The sequence below is a fragment of the Rana temporaria genome, chromosome 3 (assembly GCF_905171775.1).
Source record: "Rana temporaria chromosome 3, aRanTem1.1, whole genome shotgun sequence".
Taxonomy (NCBI): Eukaryota; Metazoa; Chordata; class Amphibia; order Anura; family Ranidae; genus Rana; species Rana temporaria.
In genome coordinates this window covers 201,704,872-201,717,244 of record NC_053491.1, presented here as the reverse complement: position 1 = coordinate 201,717,244, position 12,373 = coordinate 201,704,872, and the positions used below count along the sequence as shown (strand labels likewise).

The 12,373-nt window shown below is 42.6% G+C and overlaps 1 protein-coding gene across 1 annotated transcript; it reads left to right on the top strand.

The window, feature by feature from the left end:
* The first annotated feature begins 2,082 nt into the window (after positions 1–2,082).
* Positions 2,083–7,667, top strand: BTG1 (BTG anti-proliferation factor 1). The gene is made up of 2 exons (XM_040344141.1): positions 2,083–2,543; positions 5,695–7,667. Exons 1-2 carry the CDS (start codon positions 2,399–2,401, stop codon positions 6,060–6,062), a joined length of 513 nt encoding a protein of 170 aa, XP_040200075.1. The 5' UTR covers positions 2,083–2,398; the 3' UTR covers positions 6,063–7,667.
* Positions 7,668–12,373: the final 4,706 nt, after the last annotated feature.

Below are 12,373 nucleotides of genomic sequence, written 5' to 3'. Positions count from 1 at the left end.
CATTATATACCAGAGGGCCGCACATCATATACCAGAGGGCCGCACATCATATACCAGAGAGCCGCACATTATATACCAGAGGGCCGCACATCATATACCAGAGGGCCGCACATCATATACCAGAGGGCCGCACATCATATACCAGAGGGCCGCACATCATATACCAGAGGGCAGCACATCATATACTAGAGGGCAGCACATCATATACCAAAGGGTCGCACATCATATACCAAAGGGTCGCACATCATATACCAAAGGGTCGCACATCATATACCCGAGGGCCAGACATTATATACCAGAGGGCCGCACATCATATACCAGAGGGCCGCACATCGTATACCAGAGGGCCGCACATCGTATACCAGAGGGCCGCACATCGTATACCAGAGGGCCGCACATCGTATACCAGAGGGCCGCACATCGTATACCAGAGGGCCGCACATCGTATACCAGAGGGCCGCACATCATATACCAGAGGGCCGCACATCATATACCAGAGGGCCAGACATTATATACCAGAGAGCCGCACATCATATACCAGAGGGCCAGACATTATATACCAGAGGGCCGCACATCATATACCAGAGGGCCGCACATCATATACCAGAGGGCCGCACATCATATACCAGAGGGCCAGACATTATATACCAGAGGGCCGCACATCATATACCAGAGAGCCGCACATCATATACCAGAGAGCCGCACATCATATACCAGAGGGCCGCACATCATATACCAGAGGGCCAGACATTATATACCAGAGAGCCGCATATCATATACCAGAGGGCCGCACATCATATACCAGAGAGCCGCACATTATATACCAGAGGGCCGCACATCATATACCAGAGGGCCGCACATCATATACCAGAGGGCCGCACATCATATACTAAAGGGCCGCACATCATATACCAGTATACTGGGCACCAGAGATCTAGAGCAGGGATCCTCAAACTAAGGCCCCATGCACACGAGAAGCAATTACAAACACCTCTAAACTCATGTTTTCAAAGGCAAAAAACGGCGTTTAAACCGCCCGTTTTTGCCGCGAATTGCGCAGCGTTTTGCCGCGATTAGCTGCGTTTTACCGCGTTTGCGGCTGTCAGCGCTTATCTCAGACATTGTAGACCCTCCCAAAGTTTAAAACGCAAAAATAAAAACGCTTCTGAACCCAAAATTTTGCGTCTGAAAAAACGGACATAAACCCAACTGCTTTAAAACGCCAAAAATTGTGATTGTGTGCATGGACACATAGGATAACATTAAATGTGTTCAGGGGCAGTTGAAAAAAATGCCCAAATGCCTCTGAACTCGAGTTTAGCAGCGTCTCGTGTGCATGGGACCTAAGGCCCTCCAGCTATTGTAGAACTACACATCCCATGAGGCATTGTAACACGCTGACATTCACAGACATGACTAGGCATGATGGGAATCGTAGTTCCTGAACTGGAGGGCAGTAATTTGAAGACCCCTGGTCTAGAGCATGGAAAAGGCAAAAGCGGGTCCAACCCTAGTACTAGCAAGGTGTACCTAATAAAGTGGCCGGCGAGTGTATATAACCTTTGAGGGTTCCGAGTACATTTCTAGCAAGAAATCGTGATTGTTAGATGTAGGAAAGACTGCAGGCCTGGTCTTGAAGTGGTTAAGTATTAGATATGTATATGGATTATTCTAGAAGAATAGTGTCACTCGTGTAATTAGATTGTTAGCTCTGTTGGGCAGGGTTCCCATTGTTTCCTTTAGTCTTCCGGGTCCTGGTATTGCTCGCTGTATCTTGGAGTAGAGCCATAGCTCTCGGTCAGAACTTGCTGCCACTTGTAGTCCTTCAGCAGCCTCTCCTACACCGAGCACAGCACATAACAGAGAGATGACGCAGCAGCAGGTCGCCGCCCCCGGCCTGGCTTGTTTACAGGAAATTTTCTCCCTCTGCGTTCTCGTTTGTTTGCAGAAGGATTACGTCAGCTGAAGCCTATCCTCCCCGCAACACGCTGCCGTCACCGCACTGCGAGTCCCACATTGGCTGTCCCTCCGAGCCCCGCCCGGCTGACGCCAGTTCCGCCCTCTGGCTATATAAAAGCCCAGGCGGAAGCGCTGTCGTTTTACTCCGGACCGTGGTGACATAAGGAATGTGTGGCTGAAGGACCGTGACAAGTCCTACAGTAACCCCCAGTGATGAGAACTAGGGAGCAGCACCTCAGACACACAATTCCTCTGGCCATGTCACAAGCGTCTTTGCTCTTAAAATAAAAAAAAAAGGAAAAAAAAGACTCGTTTAAAGAATAAGTGAAAAAAAAACAAAAAAATCGCAAAAGTTACAAGAAAAAAAAAAAAAAAACAGCCAACAAAAATCGAAGGAAATAGTCGGATCACCCCTCAGTGTGGTGCGCCCGCAGCCTCAATGCATACTCACTACTCCCGAATCAACATGAAGCCCGAGATCATCGCAGCGGTGGGCTTCCTCTCCAAGTTCCTGCGTACTAAGGGGCTGATGGACGATCGGGAGCTGCAAACCTTCAATATGTCCCTGCAAGAACTACTAGTAGGTAAGAAAGAGCCTCCCCCAGATCTGTATGTATGAGCTGAGCCTCCCCCGATCTGTATGTATGAGCTGAGCCTCCCCCGATCTGTATGTATGAGCTGAGCCTCCCCCGATCTGTATGTATGAGCTGAGCCTCTCCCGATCTGTATGTATGAGCTGAGCCTCCCCCGATCTGTATGTATGAGCTGAGCCTCCCCCGATCTGTATGTATGAGCTGAGCCTCCCCCGATCTGTATGTATGAGCTGAGCCTCCCCCGATCTGTATGTATGAGCTGAGCCTCCCCCGATCTGTATGTATGAGCTGAGCCTCCCCCGATCTCTATGTATGAGCTGAGCCTCCCCCGATCTGTATGTATGAGCTGAGCCTCTCCCGATCTGTATGTATGAGCTGAGCCTCCCCCGATCTCTATGTATGAGCTGATTGTCCCAGTGTTGTGTAATACGGGAGGGGGACTAGTACAACATCTCCTCTCTTCTACATGAAGATCGGAGCTCCTCCATAGTAGAAGAGGGATCCATCAGTGAGACCTCTGGGTGGATGGTCAGAATTTGTCTTTGTGTTTATTTGCAGTGTTTTTGTTATGACTTTATTGCTGGGATTGTAATACACATATAATAGGGAGGGGGGGTCAACCATCTAATAGGAGAACAATGAGGACTTTAGAACTAAACTCCATCACCAACATCTGATTTTAGGCTTTCAACAGGTTAATAACATAAGTTGTTATCAAAATAATCCCCGCTGAAGGTCTTTGTTTGGGCACTTCCTGTGACAACGCTCTCCTGATTTTGCTCCTGTGTTGTCGTACGCGCCCCTGGTGGAGACAAGTGGTCACGTCGCGCAGGCAAGCGCACTATCGGATAGGGGGGAGGTGTTGTGTTGAGAAAAAGCTGTAAGGGAGACCAGTAGAAAATAGTCTTTTAGGACAGTTCTTTGAAACCCACATCTCATTTAGTTAGAGTACAGGCATACCCCACATTTAATTACACAATGGGGGTTGTTTACTATCGACGGAGAGCGCAAAATCAGGCTCACTTCTGCATAGAAACCAATGAGCTTCCAGGTTTTATTACCAGGCTTTGATTGAACAAGCTCATTGGTTTCTATGCAGAAGTTGTATCGTTCTCATATATGTGGGTTTTTCTAGTACAGGGTTCTTCGAGCAATTACTGCGCCTCAGATAAATGTTTACCAACACCATTGATATGGGGGGGTGATTTTACTCGACGTCTACAAGTGTAGGGAGCATTCTGCCCAGTAACCTTCATGAGTTGTACATATAGTCATTTATACTAAGGGTTTCCTTGAGACTAAAGAGTTATTTCAAGGGTTCCTTTGTGTTGAGAAAGCCTACTCTAGTAGTAGTCAATGGCATACATTCGGACTTGTTCTTTAATGTTTTGTAGCTTCTCCAAGTCACTTGTTCAGTTCTGCATACATGTAGATTTATCATCTAAATACAATTTTTTTTATTGTTTTTTTTTTTTTATTTTATTTTTTGGTTTTTATTTTTTTATAGAAGAAATATGCCCGGGCAAGTTATTAATACTAAACAGTTTTAGACTAGTCCGAACCGGCTGGGAACTGGCCAGACGGCAGCTTCTGGTGCTGTTTGTTTTTCCAAGTCTTTGTTGTAAAATAGGGTTTCGCCCTTCCCCCTCCTCCTCCTCCTCCTCCCTCCCCCTCCCCCCAACCACCTTGGTTGGAAAGTACAGACTTGTATGTCCTTCCTGCCTAGACTATAGCTGTATACCCACCAGTGACGAGTTTCCTCCTCTGCTCTAATTACGGACATGTCGAGACAAGGCCAGTTAGAACGACGGTGCTTATTTCGCAGCAGGCCGTCGTTACGTTTACGCTTTGCCTTGTAGCTAGATCTTTGATTTTTAGATTTGCTCACATTTGACTTTTTTTGCTGCCGTTCTGTCCAGAGGTTTTTTTTTGTCATGGAAATCTGATTCCCACGTCCGCAATCCCTTTTTAGCTTTGTGGCAGGCGTTCTAGTGAAGGCCGTTAACAATAATACATTTACAGAAATCACAAGACTGCTGTGAAACGTGCCCAGGCAGCACACAGATGTTTATCAGGCTAGTCTCTATTCTCTTCGGTCTTTGTGTGTTGTTTTAAAGGGATCTGCGCTGGAGCTAGGCTCTCGTTACACAAAACAGCAGCTCTTTTGTGTTGATAAAACAAGGGGATGGTTACGTGGCCCAAGCCCTCCCTCCCACCCCTGCTATAATTATGCACTCTTATTAATTCAAGCTTAGGGATTGTTCTGGAAAAAAAAAATCTTCCATATGGATCGATGACTCTTTATTATTATTTTTATACCCGATTTATATAGCGTCAACAGTTTGTGCAGCGCTTTACAATGTATAGGGGGGACAACACAATTACAGTACAGTTCAATACAAAAGGTATAGGAGGCCCTGCTTGTAGAGCTTACATTCTAAAGGGAGGGGGTGGTGACTCTTCAGCTGCTCTATAGATATAGAACTGGTTAATATATTTAGGTAACGTTGATCCAGGGAATATCTGATTGCCTCTTGGGGGCGATCAGGAAGGTTTTTTTTTCCCCTGGATCAAATTGGATCATGCTTTATTGGGGTGTTTTTGCCTTCCTCTGGGTCAATTGTGGGTATAGGATAGTGCATATGGAGGTTTTCTATTTGTGTGTGTCTTGGTTTTGTTTTTATGTTTTTTTTTTTATATATGTTGGTTGAACTGGATGGACTCGTTTTTTTGTTTTGTTTTTGTTTTCACCAGATGTTATGTAATGAAAAATAACAATAGAATGAGTGTTTCAAAGATCCAATTTTGTGGCATAAAAAAACTCTAGGAAGGCATTAATAATAAATAATATTTTTTATCTTTTATTAGTTCACTTACATTTTTTAATCACATTTTTGTTTTTAAAAATATTTTAGGAAAATAACTGCACAAACTTAATCTACTTGTCTAAAAAATGCGTTTGTTGTTTAGATCAGGGAACTACGACCCTCACAGACATGACTAGGGCATGATGGGAATTGTAGTTCCTGAACAACTAGAGGGCCGTAGTTTGTAGACCCCTGCTTTAGATGATTTTTGTGTGCTCACAGTGTGTGTAAATAAATGTGCTTTATTTTTATTTTTTTATTATTTCCATTTGTAGAACATTACAGACATCACTGGTTTCCTGAGAAACCTACCAAAGGTTCAGCTTACCGCTGCATTCGGATTAACCACAAAATGGATCCCTTGATTGGGCAAGCAGCAGACCGTATCGGACTGAGCAGCCAAGAAATGTTTAAACTTCTGCCAAGTGAACTCACTTTGTGGATTGATCCATACGAAGTGTCTTATCGCATCGGAGAGGATGGTTCCATATGTGTGCTCTACGAATCTATCCCGACAAGCAGCAGTAGCCAAAATGGCAGCTCGTCTCTGGTGGTCGAAAGCAGAATCAGCTGCAAAGATGAACTTCTCCTTGGCCGAACAAGCCCTTCCAAAACGTACAACATGATGACGGTATCTGGTTAAGATACCGACGATGGCTGGATCATCTTGTAACAGATGGAATAATATTGTTTTTAATTTGGGAGGGCTCCTATGGGGATGGAGTGTGAAGTATAAAATGTCACAGCTGTGAAGATTGGGCACAAAATAGAAGTAGATCTTACTGATGTGAATGTGCCATGGTTTGGACAGTACCTTTTTTATTTGTAGTTTAACAGCCTGTATGTAGAAGGAAATGTGTTTGACACTAGACATTTAGTCAGTGATAATATCTGTATTAGGTTATGTGCGTACTTTGCATCGGGCACGTTTGTCACCAGGCAGTGTTCAGTTGTGCTTTTCCACTTCTAGTCAAGGCTTTAAATGGGAAAAGCATCTTGGAGTTCAGTGATCTCTATGATCCTCTTGTTCAATAGTGCATGTTAAAGCATTGAACAGACTCCTTGGCTTTAGCCTTATCTTGAGGGAACCATAATCAGCAGGGCACATGTTTGTTACCAAGCAGTGTTCGGTTATGTTTTTCCCACTTATAGTCAGGACGTTAAAGGGGACAAGTATCTTGGAGTTCAATGATCTCTACGATCATCTTGTCCAAAGGTGCATATTAATGCACTGAACAGACCTCTTTGGCTGTAGCCTTATCTTGAGGGAACCATAATCAGCTGGAAAAGTCCATGTCGGATAACTGAATCTTCCCCTTAGACTGGTCAGCCAGGGAGTTTCTGCAGAGAGCACTTATTAACATAGACTATGATCTTTACCCTGATTGGGCAATGATCATCTCACGTCTATGTGCGTTATTACCCGTGGAGTAAGCTCAAGCTAACATTGCCAGCTGACAAATGCGTACAAAACATGGAAGTACGTACATATCCGTAACCTATGAAAACCCAAAGCTCAATGTCTTTGTAAGATTTTTATTTACTTCTCTGCAGTTTTTTTGCAGAGCTTAACTTGCACTAATGTCTTCAATGTTACTATTTCTGGCAGCTCAGTAGCAAGGTGAAGAGGTGGGAATATGACACTTATTGGGAACTGTACATGGCAGACATGACTTGCACTGAAAATAGATATAGATGTGTGCCTATATATCCATATATATATATATATATATATTAGATAGATATATATATATATATGATAGATATATACATACACACACGAGATAATATTAATAAGTCTGCCAAAAAGAATACTTGAGTATCTTCATATTGTGAAATGAACTTGAACGGTAAATATAGATTTCTTATTTTTTTTTTCCTGCCTCAGCTACAGGCTTTAAAAAACACCTTCTAAAGACACTGTCTGAACTATGGCGTTCTCACCAGCCAGCTTATCTGTACATTTCCTAGCTCGTAGTTTTCTAAGACGGAGTAAACTTCTTATTTTTAGAAAAGTGGAGTTCTGCTTTGTAATTTCTTGTACTTAATTGGGTAAAAGTCCTTTTCCACAAGCCACCATCTATTTTGTGAACTTTGTTAGTCCTTTTATTTGATAAATTATGAACTGCTGTAAATTTGTACAGTTCATGTATATTGATTGTGACAAAGATGTACAGATTTCTATTTTAAATGAGAGATTTTTCTTCTCTATAATAAATTGTTTCTTATCCTTGGCATTTTAAACAAACAGTCTTGTCTGTTTATGTAGGGATTTTTAAAAATTGATTCATTTCAGGGCAAAAAAAAAAAAAGAATCATGGGGGATTCACATGGCTTCCTGCTGATACTGGATCTATTGTGTAAACCTGGAGTTTAATTGGAGACACCTGCCAATTTGGAATAAAGCTTTGGATTAGGCTAGTGTTAAATACGTACACGTTTTGCATAAATATCTTCGGTAAAAAAAAAAGGCCAGAAAATACACTGGAGTGTAATCTCAGGAGAAATCACGACCATACTTAAGGAAATAAATTAAGAAGTGAGGATTTAAAATTTGTGCCCCATCAACATAACAATTCCCTGGAATATTTCCTGCCCTGACTACTGTGCAAATGCCACAATGCATTTATTGATGGAAACTTATGTATAGCAAAGTGGCAACTTTGCAACAAAATTTTGGTTGCCAATGAGCAATGCAGGGTGGTTTGCACAGTTGGATAACACAACACCATGAAGATAGGCTGCTTGTATTTTAATAGATTTTACATGTTCTGCTGGATAAAACTTGTCGGGATGATAGGTTCAACACTATGTAGCAGTCTTCTCCAGTTCAAAGGTATGTGCTTTGTTTTTTCTCTGCCATGTTACCACCTATTGTGGTTCATTCTTGGCTTTCTCTTTTTCGCATGAACTAAGTGTATTGAAAACATTGCGTCTAGTATGTGACCTAAATTGGTTCAGCCAGAGGAGGTGATTCACGTGAAATGAGGTCCTAATCGCTTTGCTCTACTTTCATTTTAGGGCCCTGTTCATGGTTTAAGGCAGGGATCCTCAAACTACGGCCCTCCAGCTGTTGTAGAACTACACATCCCATGAGGCATTGTAACACACTGACATTCACAGACATGACTAGGCATGATGGGAATTGTAGTTCCTGAACAACTGGAGGGCCGTAGTTTGAAGACCCATGCTTTAAGCCAGGGATCCTCAAACTGCAGCCCTCCAGGTGTTGCGGAACTACACATCCCATGAAGCATTGTAAAAATCTGACATTCACAGACAGGACTAGGCATGATGGGAATTGTAGTTCCTGAACAACTGGAGGGCCATAGTTTGAAGACCCATGGTTTAAGGTGTATGTTCAGCCCAAAAAAATATATAGTTTCCACATACAAGAGGTGATAGAAAATCCCCACCAGCACAACTGACAGAAATGTAGATATATATTTTTAGTACAGAAGGGGAAGGTTAGAACCCCAGTCTGCTTTTTATTTCTGACTCTCTTGCAGATTATTCTTCACTTCCTGTCTGGCAAATCCATTGTCATCGTCGTCGCAGTAACTGAAAAGACATTTTTCCAATGGATCAGTAAAATATTCTGTGGGCTTTTAATTCTTCCCCAAAACTAAGCCAACAAAAATGTTTTGGCTACACTTTATTACAGACATCCGACTTACAAACAACTCGTACTTACAAATGGACGGAGACAACAGGAAGTGACAGGAAATCTATCCCATGGAAGGGGAATTCACTCCTGTCATGCCGCGTACACACGATAGGTTAAACCGATGAGAATGATCTGATGGACCGTTTTTATCGGTCCAAACCGATCGTGTGTGGGTGCCATCGGTTATGTATCCATCGGTTAAAAAAAAGCCAACTTGTTTTAAATTTAACCGATGGATTCCTAACCGATGGAAAAAAACGATCGTTAGTAGGCACAACCATTGGTTAAAAATCCATGCATGCTCAGAATCAAGTCGACGCATGGTTGGAAGCATTGAACTTTGTCTTTTTCAGCACGTCGTTGTGTTTTACGTCACCGCGTTCTGACATTTAACCGATGGTGTGTAGGCACGACTGACCATCCGTCAGCTTCATCGGTTAACCTATGAAAACGGTCCATCAGACCGTTCTCATCGGATGGACCGATCGTGTGTACAGGGCATAAGAGTTATGGGGGGGAGGGGGAGAGATGTCTCCACTGAAGCTTTCTCACCAGTCCTTGTTTCCACGACAACCCAACATTTTTAAAAATCCATTTGTGTCAGGGACAGAAAGTGAGGTTAAACCTTCTGAACAGGGGCACAGACGGCAAAACAAACATTAATGGGGGTGTTAACTCTTTCTTATGCTATCCAAAAGACATAAAAATAATTTGTTTAGCTGGAGTTACACTTAAAAAATGTACCTGTTCCAATTTGCATACAAATTCAACTTAAGAACAAATCTACAGAACCATCTTGTTTGTAACCAGAGGACTGCCTGTACGTGTATTATTATTATACAGGATTTATATAGCGCCAACAGTTTGCGCAGCGCTTTACAATATAAAAGGGAGACAATACAGTTAAAATACAAGAGGATTAAGAGGGCCCTACTCAGAAGATCTTACAATCTAATAGATGTATAACTTCATGTGCTTCTAATACCTTTTTGACTAGTTACTAAAACATTATAAATGACACTAAACAATATTCTTGTTCTCAAAAAATATTCCATATACATCCACTACTTAAAGCGGGGGTTCACCCAAAAAAATTTTTTTAACATTACATTCAGCCGAGTTGTCCTAATGACAATCGGCTGTTTTTTAAAATGTTATCCCTGTACATACCGTATTTTCACCGCCGCTTCCGTGTATGTCTTCTGCGGGACTGGGCGTTCCTAATTGATTGACAGGCTTCCGACCGTCGCATACAGCGTGTCACGAGTTGCTGAAAGAAGCCAGACTGTGAGTCGGCTCTATACGGCGCCTGCGCACCGACGTTTGGCAACTCGTGATGCGCTGTATGCGACGGTCGGAAGCCTGTCAATCAAATGGGAGCGCCCAGTCCCTCAGAAGACATACCCGGAAGCGGCGGTGAAAATACGGTATGTACGGGGGTAAAATTTAAAAAACAGCCGCTTGTCATTAGGACAACTCGGCTGAATGTAATGTTAAAATATTTTTTTTTGGGTGAACCTCCACTTTAATGGCCCTGTCATCTATTTTTCATGAAATTATTATACAGGATTGATATAGCGCCAACAGTTTGCACAATGGTTTACAACATGAGGGCAGACAGTACAGTTACAATACAATTCAATACAGGAGGAATCAGAGGTTACAATCTAGTCAAAATGGATTCTTACTGTATTTTTCTACCTCCTTGTAACCTCAAACTCTTTTCCTCTTGCTTCCATTTATCCCCAAGTCCCATAGTCCCTTTTCCATCTCGGGAGCAAGCAAAAGATGGTGGCTACGTTTCCACATATAGTGGGACCATGGAGAACAAGCGTAGCCACCCTCTAACAGGAAGTGAGATCACAGCAGCAGAACAAAAAGGAACTGGGAACTTTGGAGGAGGCTGAAAACAATAGAAGGTACTTTTCTGAGTTAAGAGTACGTACTTGAATATATGTATTTTTTATCAAACCAGTGTTTAGCTTCACTTAAAGTGCACCGGAAATGTGAAAATGAATTGGGCGTAATGACCTATTCACACTTCTAGAAATCGTATTCCTTCCTATGGGGCTGGTTCACGTCTATGCACTGCAGTATAGTCTGAAATGTTAGGGGATACTATTTTGGCCTATTCACACTGGTGTATATGGTTTACCTTGAATGCACGCAGTACAGTGTAAACCCTAAAGGATTATTGAACCTCAACTAATGTCGCGTACACACGATCAGGCTTTTGCCCAGCCAAATCACATCGGAATTCCATTGGAAAAAAATAGAACATGTTCTAAATCTAAACTTCGAGGGAATTCATCAGAATTTCCGATAAAAAAAAACTCAGATGGGGCTACACACGATTGGAAAAGTCCATCAGACTTTTTCCATTGGAAATTCCGATCATGTGTACGGCGCATAAGAGTTAACCCAGGTTCTGATAAACATTCACAGGCTTCAGAGAACTGGAGAGGTTTATGATATACCGTAGGCATAAATCTGGGGAGAACTAGCCGATTCATGTCCACAGATTCAGTTAGTGGAGGTTTCAATGCCATGCCAACATCTTTTCTGCCATATGACGTCAAACGGCTGGGTTCACACTATTGTGAATTTTATGTGTGTTTCCCTGCATCCAATTTGTATGCCAGGAGATTGTGACCGGCGCTCTCTATAGAGCCGGTTCACACATCTCCGGTGCAAATTGCACAGGAGTCCTGTGCGTCTTCTGTTCCGTTTCAGGTCCGAATTCGGCCACCAAAATCTGCCTAAATCAGACCTGAAACGGTGAACGGCGACGCACCAGATCCCTGCTGTGAGCCAGTGTGAACTCAACCTAAGCGATTTCAAGTGAATTTCCGGAAGCGCTCAGCATCTACATTCCTATTATATTCAATGGTGTCCATTCACACCTGAGCTTCTTTTCGCTTGAAGCTGTATAACAATAATAATGTGACTTTCTGATAAGACACCCTATTAAGCTGTGTTGAACTCGGAGCTTACACGGACGGCCTCTGTGTGTATGCTCTCCGTAATTACGAATAAAATATAATTTGGAATTCTCTCGGTCTGAAGGTTGATTCCTATTGAGATAAGGTTTATCTCTTTACAAAGCTTGTAGCAACAAGATCAAAAAAGTACATGAGCATTTTTGGGACAGGGTCACGCGTTTCAGACCTCTGTAGACTTCAGTCGTAGAACCTGAAAAAGGTATGTTTTCGCAAAATTTTGTTGCCACACCTCCTAGCAACAAATTTGCATGCCTGAATGGGTTTTACCATACACCTTTCTATACA